The sequence below is a fragment of the Salvelinus namaycush genome, chromosome 25, assembly GCF_016432855.1.
Source record: "Salvelinus namaycush isolate Seneca chromosome 25, SaNama_1.0, whole genome shotgun sequence".
In the NCBI taxonomy this organism is placed as follows: Eukaryota; Metazoa; Chordata; class Actinopteri; order Salmoniformes; family Salmonidae; genus Salvelinus; species Salvelinus namaycush.
Window position 1 is genome coordinate 8,367,153 of NC_052331.1, and position 17,480 is coordinate 8,384,632.

A 17,480-nucleotide genomic window follows, 5' to 3' on the forward strand; every position below is an offset into this window, starting at 1 on the left:
ATGCCAGCATGTCGTTGATGGTTGAGGTGTAGGTGCGTACCTGATGCCAGCATGTCGTTGATGGTTGAGGTGTAGGTGCGTACCTGATGCCAGCATGTCGTTGATGGTTGAGGTGTAGGTGCGTACCTGATGCCAGCATGTCGTTGATGGTTGAGGTGTAGGTGCGTACCTGATGCCAGCATGTCGTTGATGGTTGAGGTGTAGGTGCGTACCTGATGCCAGCATGTCGTTGATGGTTGAGGTGTAGGTGCGTACCTGATGCCAGCATGTCGTTGATGGTTGAGGTGTGGTGTAGGTGCGTACCTGATGCCAGCATGTCGTTGATGGTTGAGGTGTAGGTGCGTACCTGATGCCAGCATGTCGTTGATGGTTGAGGTGAGGTGTAGGTGCGTACCTGATGCCAGCATGTCGTTGATGGTTGAGGTGAGGTGTGGGTGCGTACCTGATGCCAGCATGTCGTTGATGGTTGAGGTGTAGGTGCGTACCTGATGCCAGCATGTCGTTGATGGTTGAGGTGTAGGTGCGTACCTGATGCCAGCATGTCGTTGATGGTTGAGGTGTAGGTGCGTACCTGATGCCAGCATGTCGTTGATGGTTGAGGTGTGGTGTAGGTGCGTACCTGATGCCAGCATGTCATTGATGGTTGAGGTGTAGGTGCGTACCTGATGCCAGCATGTCGTTGATGGTTGAGGTGTAGGTGCGTACCTGATGCCAGCATGTCGTTGATGGTTGAGGTGTAGGTGCGTACCTGATGCCAGCATGTCGTTGATGGTTGAGGTGTTGGTGCGTACCTGATGCCAGCATGTCGTTGATGGTTGAGGTGTAGGTGCGTACCTGATGCCAGCATGTCGTTGATGGTTGAGGTGTGGTGTTGGTGCGTACCTGATGCCAGCATGTCATTGATGGTTGAGGTGTGGTGTAGGTGCGTACCTGATGCCAGCATGTCATTGATGGTTGAGGTGTGGTGTTGGTGCGTACCTGATGCCAGCATGTCGTTGATGGTTGAGGTGTAGGTGCGTACCTGATGCCAGCATGTCGTTGATGGTTGAGGTGTAGGTGCGTACCTGATGCCAGCATGTCGTTGATGGTTGAGGTGTAGGTGCGTACCTGATGCCAGCATGTCGTTGATGGTTGAGGTGTAGGTGCGTACCTGATGCCAGCATGTCGTTGATGGTTGAGGTGTAGGTGCGTACCTGATGCCAGCATGTCGTTGATGGTTGAGGTGTGGTGTAGGTGCGTACCTGATGCCAGCATGTCGTTGATGGTTGAGGTGTAGGTGCGTACCTGATGCCAGCATGTCGTTGATGGTTGAGGTGAGGTGTAGGTGCGTACCTGATGCCAGCATGTCATTGATGGTTGAGGTGTAGGTGCGTACCTGATGCCAGCATGTCGTTGATGGTTGAGGTGTAGGTGCGTACCTGATGCCAGCATGTCGTTGATGGTTGAGGTGTAGGTGCGTACCTGATGCCAGCATGTCGTTGATGGTTGAGGTGTGGTGTAGGTGCGTACCTGATGCCAGCATGTCATTGATGGTTGAGGTGTAGGTGCGTACCTGATGCCAGCATGTCGTTGATGGTTGAGGTGTGGTGTAGGTGCGTACCTGATGCCAGCATGTCGTTGATGGTTGAGGTGTAGGTGCGTACCTGATGCCAGCATGTCGTTGATGGTTGAGGTGTTGGTGCGTACCTGATGCCAGCATGTCGTTGATGGTTGAGGTGTAGGTGCGTACCTGATGCCAGCATGTCGTTGATGGTTGAGGTGTGGTGTTGGTGCGTACCTGATGCCAGCATGTCATTGATGGTTGAGGTGTGGTGTAGGTGCGTACCTGATGCCAGCATGTCATTGATGGTTGAGGTGTGGTGTTGGTGCGTACCTGATGCCAGCATGTCGTTGATGGTTGAGGTGTAGGTGCGTACCTGATGCCAGCATGTCGTTGATGGTTGAGGTGTAGGTGCGTACCTGATGCCAGCATGTCGTTGATGGTTGAGGTGTAGGTGCGTACCTGATGCCAGCATGTCGTTGATGGTTGAGGTGTGGTGTTGGTGCGTACCTGATGCCAGCATGTCATTGAATGGTTGAGGTGAGGTGTAGGTGCGTACCTGATGCCAGCATGTCATTGAATGGTTGAGGTGAGGTGTAGGTGCGTACCTGATGCCAGCATGTCGTTGATGGTTGAGGTGTAGGTGCGTACCTGATGCCAGCATGTCGTTGATGGTTGAGGTGTAGGTGCGTACCTGATGCCAGCATGTCGTTGATGGTTGAGGTGTAGGTGCGTACCTGATGCCAGCATGTCGTTGATGGTTGAGGTGAGGTGTAGGTGCGTACCTGATGCCAGCATGTCGTTGATGGTTGAGGTGTGGTGTTGGTGCGTACCTGATGCCAGCATGTCATTGATGGTTGAGGTGTAGGTGCGTACCTGATGCCAGCATGTCGTTGATGGTTGAGGTGAGGTGTAGGTGCGTACCTGATTCCAGCATGTCGTTGATGGTTGAGGTGTAGGTGCGTACCTGATGCCAGCATGTCATTGATGGTTGAGGTGTAGGTGCGTACCTGATGCCAGCATGTCGTTGATGGTTGAGGTGTAGGTGCGTACCTGATGCCAGCATGTCGTTGATGGTTGAGGTGTAGGTGCGTACCTGATGCCAGCATGTCGTTGATGGTTGAGGTGTAGGTGCGTACCTGATGCCAGCATGTCGTTGATGGTTGAGGTGTGGTGTAGGTGCGTACCTGATGCCAGCATGTCGTTGATGGTTGAGGTGAGGTGTAGGTGCGTACCTGATGCCAGCATGTCGTTGATGGTTGAGGTGTAGGTGTAGGTGCGTACCTGATGCCAGCATGTCGTTGATGGTTGAGGTGTGGTGTGGGTGCGTACCTGATGCCACATTCTGGTCTTATAGATTAGACATAACATAGTAAACATAAATCCAGGAAACACTCTAATTAGTATGATACGTTACGTTACGTTTGGTATGGTATGGTTACATCAGACAGAAGGTTACTTAAGGCAAAAAAAAAGTAGGGTAGTTGGTCGGGGTGGATGTGTTTGCGTATAATGCGAATGTCTAGCAACCCAAAGGTTGCGTGTTCTAATCTCATCACGGGCATCATTTTAGCTAATTAGCAACTACTTACTACTTTTTAGTTACTTTGGAGCTACTTACTACTTTTTTAGCTACTTTGCAACTACTTGGCATGTTAGCTACCCTTCCCCTAACCTTCAACCTAACCTTAACCCTGACCTTAACTTCTAACCCCTAGCCTAGCTAAAGTTAGCTACCTAGCCACTTAGCTAACGTTTGGCACCTAGCCACATAGCTAACGTTAGACACAGCAAAATGGAATTCGGAACACATCCTACATTTTACAAATCAATCATATATTGTACGTTTGCAATTCGTTACATATCATATGAAATGGATGACGGACATCCAGAAATTAATACATACCATACAGAACGTAACATGTCATCATTTTAGTGTCCCGGATTTACATTTACTATGTTACGTCTACCCCTGAGTTCAGGTTAGATGCCAGCATGTCATTGAATGGTTGAGATGTGCTGTTGGTGCGTACCTGATGCCAGCATGTCATTGAATGGTTGAGATGTGCTGTTGGTGCGTACCTGATGCCAGCATGTCATTGAATGGTTGAGATGTGCTGTTGGTGCGTACCTGATGCCAGCATGTCATTGAATGGTTGAGATGTGCTGTTGGTGCGTACCTGATGCCAGCATGTCATTGAATGGTTGAGATGTGCTGTTGGTGCGTACCTGATGCCAGCATGTCATTGAATGGTTGAGATGTGCTGTTGGTGCGTACCTGATGCCAGCATGTCATTGAATGGTTGAGATGTGCTGTTGGTGCGTACCTGATGCCAGCATGTCGTTGATGAGGACCAGGAAGCGTTCGTCTGGGATCTGGGCGTCTGTGTGGAGGAAGACTGTCCCAATATTCTTCACCCCCACCTTGATGTACAGCGCTGCTATATCACTCTACAGACAGAGAGAGCGAAGGAGAGAGAGGGGGAAAAAGAGGGAGGGAGAGAGATGAGGGAAGGGGGGGTTCGTGTAGATGAGCAGCATCTAGATATCTAGAGTTCTTGCTTTCAACCTTCCAGAAAATCTGTTGTATTTAGCCGTTATTTGGTCGATAGTCCGTACCCGTAGGTCATGTATCCCGTAGCCCTTCCTCAGTGTAATCTGGAACACCTCCAGGGTACTGAGGAAGGCAGCGAGGCGACACAGACTCTGCTTCCCACTGCCTCCCACCCCCACCAGCAGAGCATTACCATGGGGGGCCTCCAGGATACGACTGATACGACACCTGGACACAGACATAACAACTTGGTGTGAGTGTGTGCTTATTTCAGTGTGATGAGAGATTGTATGTGCATTACCTGCAGTCTACAGCATGAAAATATGCAAAGTAAGTGTGTGTGTGTGTGTGTGTGTGTGTGTGTGTGTGTGTGTGTGTGTGTGTGTGTGTGTGTGTGTGTGTGTGTGTGTGTGTGTGTGTGTGTGTGTGTGTGTGTGTGTGTGGTGCACTGAGCAGAGTGAGGTTAGTGATTGACTGAGCGAGTGGAGAATGCGACAGACAGAGCAGTGTGTGTGTGACTCTCACACATGCTGCATGGCCTCCTCAAAGAGCACCAGGTTCATGACAGCATGCAGCTCGTTGTAGTGTTCCAGAGCATCAGTCAGGGTCTTCTGGAGCTTCTCCCAGTCTGACGCCTGGTGGTACCTGGGCTCCCCCACCCCATGGGCAAAGTGACAGTACACCAGGGGCTGGTGGATGAAAATAGACTCATCTATACCCTGCACAGAGAGGGGGGAGAGGGGGGAGAGAGCGAGAGAGCGAGAGAGCGTGAGAGCGAGAGTGTGAGAGCAAGAGCGGGAAAAAAGAGAAAGCCAGAGTGAGAACTTGAACAGAACAGTAGATCACTTACAGTAAGTGTACAGTGCATTCGGAAAGTACTAAGACCCCTTGACCTTTTCCACATTTTGTTACGTTACAGCCTTATTCTAAAATGGATTAAATTGTTTCCCCCCCTCATCAATCTACACACAATACCCCATAATGACCAGTGGCGACCCGTCATTCAGGGCAGTTGGGGCAGAGCCCCACAATGTTGGGGAGGGGCTTTCCTGTTCTGCATGTTATCTTGGCATTAATACGTGTCACATATCAGTTTGCCAACAATATCTTGCAAACAAGATATATCGATGAGTTAATAAAGCCACATACAAACATGGTCTCTTTTTTGTTTTCTTGAGTAAGGCAGCTTCAAAATGCAGGTGCTTCAGCCTAGCTCAGTGCTTTCTGTGGTGGTGGGGCAAGCCAGCAGACAATACGGAGCATTGCACCATGATTGGCTCAGTGCTCTGTCACTCATGGGGACACTACATCACCACAAAGTCTAAGGGTAGAGCTAGAATATTCAAGCCCCTTGGGTGCTGCCATAGAGTTACATTAGAAGTGCCCATCCAAGAAGGCTCAAGGTCATTGGCCACAGATACAACTTTGTTAAATCACATATATCTACAGTAGCTTTGATTGGACTGATCATGTCAACATCATACTTTCAAAACTTAGCGGGCTGTCATCGTCATGAATCAAGTCAACAATCTACTGGCAAATCCTTTTTAATCCTTATCATGTGAAGAGAAATAATGACGAGAAATTATAGATAAAACGTATCAGTGCTCATCTGCCATTGTACATAAAGATTGCTCACCAGGTTGGAAATCTCAAATTCAGCAATGAGTTGTTTGGAAGGAATCAGTGGCTAACTGCAAGGATTGCAAAGCAATCGTCAGCCTGCTATTCAGTGGAGTGGCTGTGTGGTCCCAAGTCTAAGATTAAGGGTCTCTTTTCCTAGTTCAAAATTATAAACATTCAACATGGGCCATTCTGTCAATGAAGCATGAATTGTGCCCTACTCAAAACCACTTTTAACTCAGAACTGCAACATCTGCTTTAAAGAGTTCAAGACAACTGGGATCTTGGGAAAAACGAGCTACGAATGGGAAAATACGTTTTGAACTTTCATCCAACTCGGAATTCGGGCCTCTTTCTAGAGCTATGACCTGAAGATCACTGATGTCATCATTATTCAACCTTTTTTTTGAGTTCCCAGTTGTCTTGATAGCACCGTACATCCAGAGAATGCCAGACGTTGATGACAAAATTTGCACACAAAGGACCACCGCGCCACCTTCCTGTTCAAGTGAGCACAGCACAACAAGGTGAGTCCAAAAATGTCTTGTATGCTGCTGCATAAATTATTTAATATGCCAGGGAGATGTGTACTGTAGCTAAGAAAGTAATACTAAGTGTATGTTGTGTAGTAAGCTGTTAGAAGCCCATATGCCTCACCCTAATAATTTGGTCTATTTTCACCTCTTAATTTCGCCTACTGTTCTGACTTGGTGGTGCACATGTAGCCTATAACCTGTTTTTGAGAATTGTAATCATTGAATATTGTAAGAGCGTTCATTGTCTGCTTATATGCCCCCTTTATTTATCCTACGGTTCTGACTTGGTGTACGGGGAGAACCCTGTAAGAACGGCCCATGTTTTGAATTCTTTTGCTGTATATTTCAAAAGTGCTGAACAAATAGTTATATTGACTACGTCCGTTCTAGCTCGCTCATTAATGTCTTAATCAAAATCACGGATTGCCTCTTATCTGCTTGTCGTTCCGCTTATGCCATAGCGTGTACATCTCAATTGTCAGTAGAAACCACGTCTGTTTAAGCAAGTCAGCCATATCAGCTATGTTTTTTTTAAGGCAGTAAATGAGGCTGAATGAACTGTTTCGCTGCCAGGTGTAGCAGTGGTAAGGTGTTGGGACAGCTCTATGTAGGCCCGAACAGTTTGTGGGCACAGTTTGTCACCGTTTTAGTGAAATTCATATATTGTTTAGTGTTGTGTAGTGGCTTTGCTGGCATGCTTCCCACTTTTTTTTTGCCCCACCAAGATTTACATGCTAAAATCGCCACTGATAATGACAAAGCAAAAACAGTTTTTTAGAATTTTTTGCAAATGTATAAAACATTTAAACTGAAATATCACATTTACGTAAGTATTCAGACCCTTTACTCAGTCATTATGAGGTTGTGTGTAGATTGATTTAATCTATTTTAGAAAAGGGCTGTAGCGTGACAAAACATGGAAAAAGGGAAGGGGTCTGAATACTTTCCGAATGCACTTTCAGAGAGACACAATAAGCAATTTCAGAGAGACACAATATGTAAATATGAGTGAATGGAGTAAAGAGAGTATCAAGTCATATGTGGAAAATGTGTCATATGTAGTCTTGTTTGTAACAACCCCATAAGATGGCTGCCACATGTCTCTCACCTCAAAGTATCTCTTGCCAGTGTCCAGTAGGATCTTGTTGAAGAGTTCCACATCCTTCTCCTCCATCAGTTTGTCAGAGTAAACCCGGGATGACTCATGGAGCCACAGATGGACCAGGTCTATGGGGTAACGCACACAATCTGGCAGGGCAAACAGAATACCCTACACAGAGAGGGAGATGTAGATAAAGAGCGAGAGCGAGAGGGAGTCATAGATAAAGAACGAGATAGAGAGGCATGAATCCATATTGATGAAGATTGATGATGACGATGATGTTTTTTCAATGTATGTGTGTGCTACCTGGAAGATGTTGGAGAGGTCCCTCAGGTTGAAGATATAGTGGAAGCGTATGGCCGTGGGGAGGAAGTTCTGACTGATCTTCTGATGGAGACAGATGGCTGCCTGCAGTTGGAGAAAGACAAGAATGGATGGAGGGAGGGAGGAGGAAAGTAGATTGATTGACAGACAGACAGACTGAAAGAGACACAGACAGACTGGCAGACAGGTAGACAGACAGGCAGGCAGATAATCAGATAGACAGACAGACTGACGTATACCTGTATTAGTGTTCCTACAGAGCGCGAGACGCCATAGCTGAAGCCCCCCTGGAGGAAATGGGCTGACAGGATGCTAGTGAAGATGGTGGCTAGCGCCTCAGCGCTAGGGAAATGAACCGCAAACACTGAGAAATGCCTCTGAGAGAGAGAGAGCGAGGAGAGAGGGGTTAGCCTGTCTGTGTGTGTGTTACTGTTGTCTAGAGTTGACTGTATATGTGTGTTACCTGTAGTCTGGGGTTGACTGAGAAGCTCCCTGCTGTTGGGTTCATACAGGTGATGTACTGGCAGTTATGGATCTCTTTCAGCACCAGCCTCTGTCTGTCATACCTGCAAGACCACATAAACACGCACACACACGCACACTAGCAGTTCAAGTTCATGCAACGATGTTTGAGTGTGCGTGCGTGCGTGCGTGTATGTATGTGCGTGTCCTCTCACCAGTGGTTGTAGTCCAGGTGCTGGCGTATGAGTGTGTGTGGCTGGACAGTACCATACACATCCACCTCAGGCATGTTGAGGTCGTCTATGAAGTAGATGAGTTTCTTGGTTCCAGGAGGAGCATAGTTACGCCCTGCCTTCTTCTCTAGAGGCTTCTCTAACACACCTGCAGTACACAAATCAAAATCAAGTCAAATAAAATGTATTTATATAGCCCTTCGTACATCAGCTGATATCTCAAAGTGCTGTACAGAAACCCAGCCTAAAACCCCAAACAGCAAGCAATGCAGGTGTAGAAACACGGTGGCTAGGAAAAACTCCCTAGATAGGCCAAAACCTAGGAAGAAACCTAGAGAGGAACCAGGCTATGAGGGGTGGCCAGTCCTCTACACACACACACACACACACACACACACACACACACACACACACACACACACACACACACACACACACACACACACACACACACACACACACACACACACACACACACACACACACACACACATCTCGTTATGTCACTATAGGCAGCAGAAATATAGCCGTTCAAGTTCTACTACGCTGACACAGTTTTAAAATGGTCGGACCATGGATACCTCTGCTGTTTGATTTGGAATGTAGGACCCCTGTACTGTAGATATAAAAAACGATATTTGATTAAACATTGAATTTGGTCTTACTGGTTCTAGCCCATAGGAACGCATGAATAACATATTCATTTTTTTTCGATCCACCCAACGCTCTAAACACTAGGCTACCTGTCGCCCCATTCATACATGAATGTAGGACCCCTGTACTGTAGATATCAGGGTAAAACATGTATCAAAAGGAAGTGTTTTGAAGTGTCTGTCCTATACCTGAGAGATATAAGAAATTATTATCTATTTTTACCCATATTTTGGGCTGGCACTATACTACTTCCATATACAGTGCATTCGGAAAAGTATTCAGACCTCCTGACTTTTTCCACATTCTGTTACGTTACAGCCTTATTCTAAAATGGATTAAATATATATATTTCTCATTAATCTCAATCTACACACAATATCCCATAATGTCAAAGCAAAAACAGGTTTGTAGAAATGTTTGCAAATGTATAAAAAAAAAATGAAATATCACATTTACGTAAGTATTCAGACCCTTTATTCAGTACTTTGTTAAAGCACCTTTGCAGCAATTACAACCCCGAGCCATCATGGGTATGATGCTACAAGCTTGGCACACCTGTACTTGGGGAGTTTCTCCCATTTTTCTCTGCAGATCCTCTCAAGCTCTATTCAGGTTGCATGTGGAGCGGCGCTGTGCAGCTACTTTCAGGTCTCTCCAGAGATGTTCAATCGGGTTCAAGTCTGAGCTCTGGCTGGGCCACTCAAGGACATTCAGAGACTTGTCCCGAAGCCACTCCTGCGTTGTCTTGGCTGTGTGCTTAGGGTCGCTGTCCTGTTGGAAGGTGAACTTTCGCCCCAGTCTGAGGTCCTGAGCGCTCTGGAGCAGGTTTTCATCAAGGATCTCTCTGTACTTTGCTCGGTTCATCTTTCCATCGATTCTGACTAGTCTCCCAGTCCCTGCCGCTGAAAAACATCCCCACAGCATGATGCTGCCACCACCATGCTTCACCGTAGGGATGGTGCCAGGTTTCCTCCAGACTTGACGCTTGGCATTCAGGCCAAAGAGTTTAATCTTGGTTTCATCAGACCAGAGAATCTTGTTTCTCATGGTCTGAGAGTCCTTTAGGTGCCTTTTGGCAAACTGCAAGCGGGCTGTAATGTGCCTTTTAGGAGTGGCTTCCATCTGGCCACTCTATCATAAAGGCCTGATTGGTGGAGTGCTGCAGAGATGGTTGTCCTTCTGGAAGGTTCTCCCATCTCCACAGAGGAAGTCTGGAGCTCAGTCAGAGTGACCATCGGGTTCTTGGTCACCTCACTGACCAAGGCCCTTACCCCCCGATTGCTCAGTTTGGCCAGGCGGCCAGCTCTAGGAAGAGTCTGGTTCCAAACTTCTTCCATTGAAGAATGATGGCCACTGTGTTCTTGGGGACCTTCAATGCCGCAGAAATATTTGGTACCTTTCCTCAGATCTGTGCCTCGACACAATCCTGTCTCGGAGCTCTACGGACAATTCCTTCGACCTCATAGCTTGTTTTTTTCTCTGACATGTACTGTCAACTGCGGGACCTTACATAGATAGGTGTGTGCTTTTCCCAATCATGTCAAATCAATTGAATTTTCCACAGGTGAACTCCAATCAGGTTGTAGAAACATCTCAAGGATGATAATTGGAAACAGGATGCACCTGAGTTCAATTTTTAGTCTCATAGCAAAGGGTCTAAATACTAACGTAAATAAGGTATTTAGGTTTTTTATTTTCAATACATTTTCCAACATTTCTTAAAATGCAGTTGTTGCTTTGTCATTATGGGGTATTGTGTGTAGATTGATGAGTAAAAAATGTAATTCATTAAATTTTACAATAACGCTGTAATTTATCAAAATATGGGAAAAGGGAAGGGGTCTGAATACTTTCTGAATGCACTGTATACTTGCATTACATTTTTTAACTGTTACAGGGCTACCTTCAGACGAGTCTTCAGTGATGCAGCGATGCCGAGATGCTGGTCTTCTAGGCAGAGTTGCAAAGAAAAAGACATATCTCAGTCTGGCCAATAAAAATAAAAGATTAAGATGGGAAAAAGAACACAGACACTGGACAGAGGAACTCTGCCTAGAAGGCCAGCATCCCGGAGTTACCTCTTCACTGTTGACGTTGAGACTGGTGTTTTAAGTGTACTATTTAATGAAGCTGCCAGTTGAGGACTTGTGAGGCGTCTGTTTCTCAAACTAGACACTCTAATGTACTTGTCCTCTTGCTCAGTTGTGCCCCGGGGCCTCCCACTCCTCTTTCTATTCTGGTTAGTGCGCTGTTCTGTGAAGGGAGTAGTACACAGCGTTGTACGAGATGTTTAGTTTCTTAGCAATTTCTTGCATGGAATAGCCTTCATTTCTCAGAACAAGAATAGGCCGACGAGTTTCAGAAGAAAGTCTTTGTTTCTGTCCATTTTGAGCCTGTAATCGAACCCACAAATGCTGTTGCTCCAGATACTCAACTAGTCTAAAGAAGGCCAGTTTTATTGCTTCTTTAATCAGAACAACAGTTTTCAGCTGTGCTAACATAATTGCAAAAGGGTTTTCTAATGATATATTAGACTTTTAAAACGATACACTGTAATTCTGATCGATTTGATGTTATTTTAAATGGACAAAAAATGAGCTTTTCTTAAAAAAACAAGGACATCTCTAAGTGTCCCCAAACTTTTGAACAATAGTTTACATGTGGGTAGAGTTATTAAAGTGACTTATGGATAGATAATAACAGAGTGTAGAAGCAGCGTAAAAGAGGGAGGGCAATGCAAGTAGACTGGGTAGCCATTTTATTAGATGTTCGGTAGTCTTGTGGCTTGGGGGTAGAAGCTGTTTAGAAGCCTCTTGGACCTAGACTTGGCGCTCCGGTACCGCTTGCCGTGCGATTGCAGAGAGAACAGTCTGAGTGACTGGAGGGTGGCTGGAGTCTTTGACAATTTTTAGGGCCTTCCTCTGACACCGCCTGGTATAGAGGTCCTGGATGTCAGGAAGCTTGGCCCCAGTGATGTACTGTGCCATATGCACTACCCTCTGTAGTGCCTTGCGGTTGGAGGCCGAGCAGTTGCTATACCAGGCAGTGATACAACCAGTCAGGATGCTCTCGATGGTGCAGCTGTAGAACCTTTTGAGGATCTGGGGACCCATGCCAAGTCTTTTCAGTCTCCTGAGGGGGGAGATAGGTTTTGTCGTGCCCTCTTCACGACTGTTTTGGTGTGCTTGGAACATGTTAGTTTGTTGGTGATGTGGACACCAAGGAACTTGATGCTCTCAACCTGCTCCACTGTGGCCCTGTCGATGAGAATGGGGGCGTGCTCGGTCCTCCTTTTCCTGTAGTCCACAATCGTCTCCTTAGTCTTGATCACGTTGAGGGAGAGGTTGTTGTCCTGGCACCACACGGCCAGACCTCCTCCCTAAATGCTGTCTCGTCGATGTTGGTGATCAGGCCTACCACTGTTGTGTCATCGGCAAACTTAATGATGATGTTGGAGTTGTGCCTGGCCGTGCTGTTATGAGTGGTCAGGAAGTACAGTAGGGGACTGAGCACGCACCCCTAAGGGGCCCCCATGTTAAGGATCAGCGTGGCAAATAGGTTGTTACCTATCATTACTACCTGGGGGCGGCCCGTCAGGAAGTCCAGGATCCAGTTGCAGAGGGAGGTGTTTAGTCCCAGGGTCCTTAGCTTAGTGATGAGCTTTGAGGTCGCTATGGTGTTGACCGCTGAGCTGTAGTGAATGAATATCAGTCTCACATAGGTGTTCCTTTTGTCCAGGTGTGAAAGGGCAGTGTGGAGTGCAATAGAGATTGCATTATCTGTGGATCTGTTGGGGCGGTATGCAAATTGGAGTGTGTCTTGGGTTTCTGGGATTTTGGTGTTGATGTGAGCCATGACCAGCCTTGCAAAGCACTTCATGGCTACAGATGTGAGTGCTACGGGTCTGTAGTCATTTATGCAGGTTACCTTAGTGTTCTTGGGCACAGGGACTATGGTCTGCTTGAAACATGTTGGTATTACAGACTCAGACAGGGAGGTTGAAAATGTCAGTGAAGACACTTGCCAGGTGGTCAGCGCATGTAATCCATTGACGACTCTAGCTTAAACAGATGTATTTTGATGGGGAATTTTGTTTTATGCTAATTGGATTTTTGGACATCAACTCTAGGGGTTTTTAAACATCATATCCATTAAAATATGGCACACTAGAATCACCAGTGAAGTACGAGGGCTGATACTGAATCAGTTCTTGAGGGCAGAGATTGGTTTGGTTCCATCCCTGGTTGCCCTCTAATAAGTGGTTCAAGTAATTGAAATGAAACCAGGCAGATATAACTCCAACTACGGCATACAGTGGCAGACAAAGGCCACTGGTGACTCACGCTGTAGCATAGCCGAGGTGGTGTAGTAGTTGAAGGGGACTTTAGCCACCATGTAGTCCTCCTTTAGCTTGGCTACTTTATCAGACACCAGGATGGTCTTCCCTACTCCAGCGTTCCCCACCAACATCACAGGCTTGCCTCTCTGCAGCAGCAGGTCTATGAAGTACGTCAGACAGATGGTCTCTGCTGAGTGGACTAGCACCGTCTGGAAACACACACAAACGTCAGAAATACACACGCAGACATAGATACACTCACGTCACAAATTCACAACACTACACTAAAACGCACGCACACACACACATGTACATACTGCTGTTGCGAAAGGCACACCGGTGAAACTTAGTCAGTCAGAACACATTCTCATGCAGAGAGATTTGCAATAAGTACACTTCACTAAGGGAGCCGAAACAAGTACAGACCTGTAGGGGGACATCAGGCTCCAGCTCAAACCGGGGCGTCCTCTCAATCCAGGGACTGAACTTCTTAGTGTCTGAGTCTATGAAGTAGTCAAACACTGTGCCCTGCGAAGGGAACTTCACCGCTCTCATCTCCTTCGACCACCAGCGACTGAACTCAGCGCGATAGTCTATCAACTGGAAAAGACAATGAATGAGCAGATAAATATTAGCTGAGGTAGAGTTACATGGGTTGCTGGCACTGACAGAGAGTACACACACACACACACACACACACACACACACGCACACACACACACGCACACACACACACGCACACACGCACACGCACACACGCACACGCACTCACGTGGTCCTGGAACAGAGCTCCTCCAAAGGCCCAGACGCAGGCGAAGACGAAGTAGATCTCATAGAGTTCCCTGGGAGAGTCAGGAGGAGTGTTGTCTTCTGTCAGTAGGCAGTCCAACAAGGAACATAGCGTCTGATTGGACAACAGACAGATAACACAGTGTCTGATTGGACAGCAGACAGAGAACACAATGTCTGATTGGACAACAGTGTGTGTGTGTGTTACCTGCACCATGCTGTTCTCAGGTATAGGAGTGATGGTCTTGAGGTTACAGCGGACCTGCTCAAGGCAGTATGGGACGTACTTGTCAAACAGGATGGTCAAATTGGCTCGCTCTGATTGGGCCTGCCTGGTGTCAATCCAACTTGTTACGTACCTGAGGGCCAGAATACATTGTGAGAGTGGGCAGTCATACGTGTGTGTGAGTGTGTGTCCCTGCATGAGTGTGTGTACTGACGAGCTCCAGCCCAGGTCTTGTGGATTGACGTATAGTATCCCAGCGCGGGAGACTGTGGCTGGGGTTGCAGCTCTCAAGTGGCTGATCTCAAAAAGCAGACGCATGGAGGAAGATAGACTGATACGCTCATTACTGGCCAAGGTTAACACCTAGAGAGAGAGAAAGAGAGAGAGAGATCGGGGGAGAGAGAGAGAAAGCGAGGGGGAGAGTAATCAGTACCATAAAAGAAAGACACAGGGAGAGAGAGGTGGCAGTGAGACAGGAGGAGAAAGATAGGTCATCACCGACAGATGGAGAGAAAGAGAAGGAACGAGACAGAGAGACACACACACACACGTACCTTGTTGTCATCCATGACAGTGTTGAGGGATTCTATCCACATGGGGTCTATGTCTCCATCCAGAACAATCCACTTGGGCCCGTCATGGCCCACCTGTCGTGTCAGCTCCCTCATAGTGGAGGAGAACAGGCCTAAAATGACCAAAATAAATGTAATCAACATTGACCAAACTCGAACAGCAAGTCTCCACACTGTCTATGTGTCTATGTGTGTGTGTGGGTGCGTGTGCAGACCACAGACCATCCTTCCATTCTCTGGTAGCAGGGTGTAGATAGCCAAACAGTTCGTCTGTGGTCACAGCTTTAGGGTTGATGTCGTGCCACACAGGCTTCATCCTCAGATTAGCATACGTTCTGTGGAGGGTCTTCAAAATCTGTCCAACCACAAAGTACCACATGTTAAAAACCTCAAAGACATAACGTTGACATACAAAATGCTTTGGAGTTACATAGAGGACATTTGAATACTGTTGGCTTCGATTCATTTGTGTGAATGTGTTTGTTAGTGAGTTTACCTGGCTCTTCCCCGTCCCAGCTCCTCCTACTACAAACACTGAGTGTCTGACAGCCAGCAGCTCCTCCAACTGAGTCACCTAGTGAGAAAAGGCGGGTGGGGGGGAGTTAAGCCAAACCGTGTGCAGACATTACATTTAATTTCATTGCTATACCTTGAGTATAAAGTTTTCCTCAGGCTGCAGGTGTAGTTCGCTGACTGACTGTCGTACAGCTGTCTCCAGCTCTGGGTCTCTCTTCCTGGGGACATCCAGCTGGGGAAACAGGTCACTGATCAGACCCAGGAATATAGGGACGTCACTGGTCACTATTTTGGGAAGGTTAAAGTCCCTCAACGCTCGCATCAGGACCTATAGAGACACACAGAAATATAGGGATTAATCAGGACCTTTAGACCCAGACAGAAATATAGGGACATCATGAAGACCTATAGAGACAGACAGAAATATGGGGACATCATGAAGACCTATAGAGACAGACAGGAATATGGGGACATCATGAAGACCTATAGAGACAGACAGAAATATGGGGACATCATGAAGACCTATAGAGACAGACAGGAATATGGGGACATCATGAAGACCTATAGAGACAGACAGGAATATGGGGACATCATGAAGACCTATAGAGACAGACAGAAATATGGGGACATCATGAAGACCTATAGAGACAGACAGAAATATGGGGACATCATGAAGACCTATAGAGACAGACAGAAATATGGGGACATCATGAAGACCTATAGAGACAGACAGGAATATGGGGACATCATGAAGACCTATAGAGACAGACAGGAATATGGGGACATCATGAAGACCTATAGAGACAGAGGGGAATATGGGGACATCATGAAGACCTATAGAGACAGATGGGAATATGGGGACATCATGAAGACCTATAGAGACAGAGGGGAATATGGGGACATCATGAAGACCTATAGAGACAGATGGGAATATGGGGACATCATGAAGACCTATAGAGACAGACAGGAATATGGGGACATCATGAAGACCTATAGAGACAGACAGGAATATGGGGACATCATGAAGACCTATAGAGACAGACGGGAATATGGGGACATCATGAAGACCTATAGAGACAGACAGAAATATGGGGACATCATGAAGACCTATAGAGACAGACAGAAATATGGGGACATCATGAAGACCTATAGAGACAGACAGAAATATGGGGACATCATGAAGACCTATAGAGACAGATGGGAATATGGGGACATCATGAAGACCTATAGAGACAGATGGGAATATGGGGACATCATGAAGACCTATAGAGACAGATGGGAATATGGGGACATCATGAAGACCTATAGAGACAGATGGGAATATGGGGACATCATGAAGACCTATAGAGACAGACGGGAATATGGGGACATCATGAAGACCTATAGAGACAGATGGGAATATGGGGACATCATGAAGACCTATAGAGACAGACAGGAATATGGGGACATCATGAAGACCTATAGAGACAGACAGGAATATGGGGACATCATGAAGACCTATAGAGACAGACAGAAATATGGGGACATCATGAAGACCTATAGAGACAGATGGGAATATGGGGACATCATGAAGACCTATAGAGACAGATGGGAATATGGGGACATCATGAAGACCTATAGAGACAGATGGGAATATGGGGACATCATGAAGACCTATAGAGACAGACAGGAATATGGGGACATCATGAAGACCTATAGAGACAGACAGGAATATGGGGACATCATGAAGACCTATAGAGACAGACAGGAATATGGGGACATCATGAAGACCTATAGAGACAGACAGGAATATGGGGACATCATGAAGACCTATAGAGACAGACAGAAATATGGGGACATCATGAAGACCTATAGAGACAGACAGGAATATGGGGACATCATGAAGACCTATAGAGACAGACAGGAATATGGGGACATCATGAAGACCTATAGAGACAGACAGAAATATGGGGACATCATGAAGACCTATAGAGACAGACAGAAATATGGGGACATCATGAAGACCTATAG

At 46.6% G+C, this 17,480-nt stretch overlaps 1 protein-coding gene across 1 annotated transcript in view; it reads right to left on the reverse strand.

Moving 5' to 3' along the window:
* dnah9l (dynein, axonemal, heavy polypeptide 9 like) overlaps window positions 1–17,480 on the reverse strand; it is a 77,242-nt gene that overhangs the window by 23,932 nt on the left and 35,830 nt on the right. Inside the window, exons 41-57 of the mRNA XM_038964308.1 lie at window positions 15,604–15,798; window positions 15,451–15,528; window positions 15,177–15,309; window positions 14,937–15,067; window positions 14,597–14,745; window positions 14,365–14,515; window positions 14,140–14,271; window positions 13,794–13,967; window positions 13,372–13,576; window positions 8,357–8,522; window positions 8,143–8,245; window positions 7,919–8,056; window positions 7,662–7,763; window positions 7,362–7,523; window positions 4,620–4,813; window positions 4,160–4,322; window positions 3,868–3,991 (exon numbers count right to left, since the gene is read on the reverse strand). Of these exons, the coding sequence (XP_038820236.1) occupies window positions 3,868–3,991; window positions 4,160–4,322; window positions 4,620–4,813; window positions 7,362–7,523; window positions 7,662–7,763; window positions 7,919–8,056; window positions 8,143–8,245; window positions 8,357–8,522; window positions 13,372–13,576; window positions 13,794–13,967; window positions 14,140–14,271; window positions 14,365–14,515; window positions 14,597–14,745; window positions 14,937–15,067; window positions 15,177–15,309; window positions 15,451–15,528; window positions 15,604–15,798 (2,500 nt within the window). The remainder of the gene's footprint in view (window positions 1–3,867; window positions 3,992–4,159; window positions 4,323–4,619; window positions 4,814–7,361; window positions 7,524–7,661; window positions 7,764–7,918; window positions 8,057–8,142; window positions 8,246–8,356; window positions 8,523–13,371; window positions 13,577–13,793; window positions 13,968–14,139; window positions 14,272–14,364; window positions 14,516–14,596; window positions 14,746–14,936; window positions 15,068–15,176; window positions 15,310–15,450; window positions 15,529–15,603; window positions 15,799–17,480) is intronic.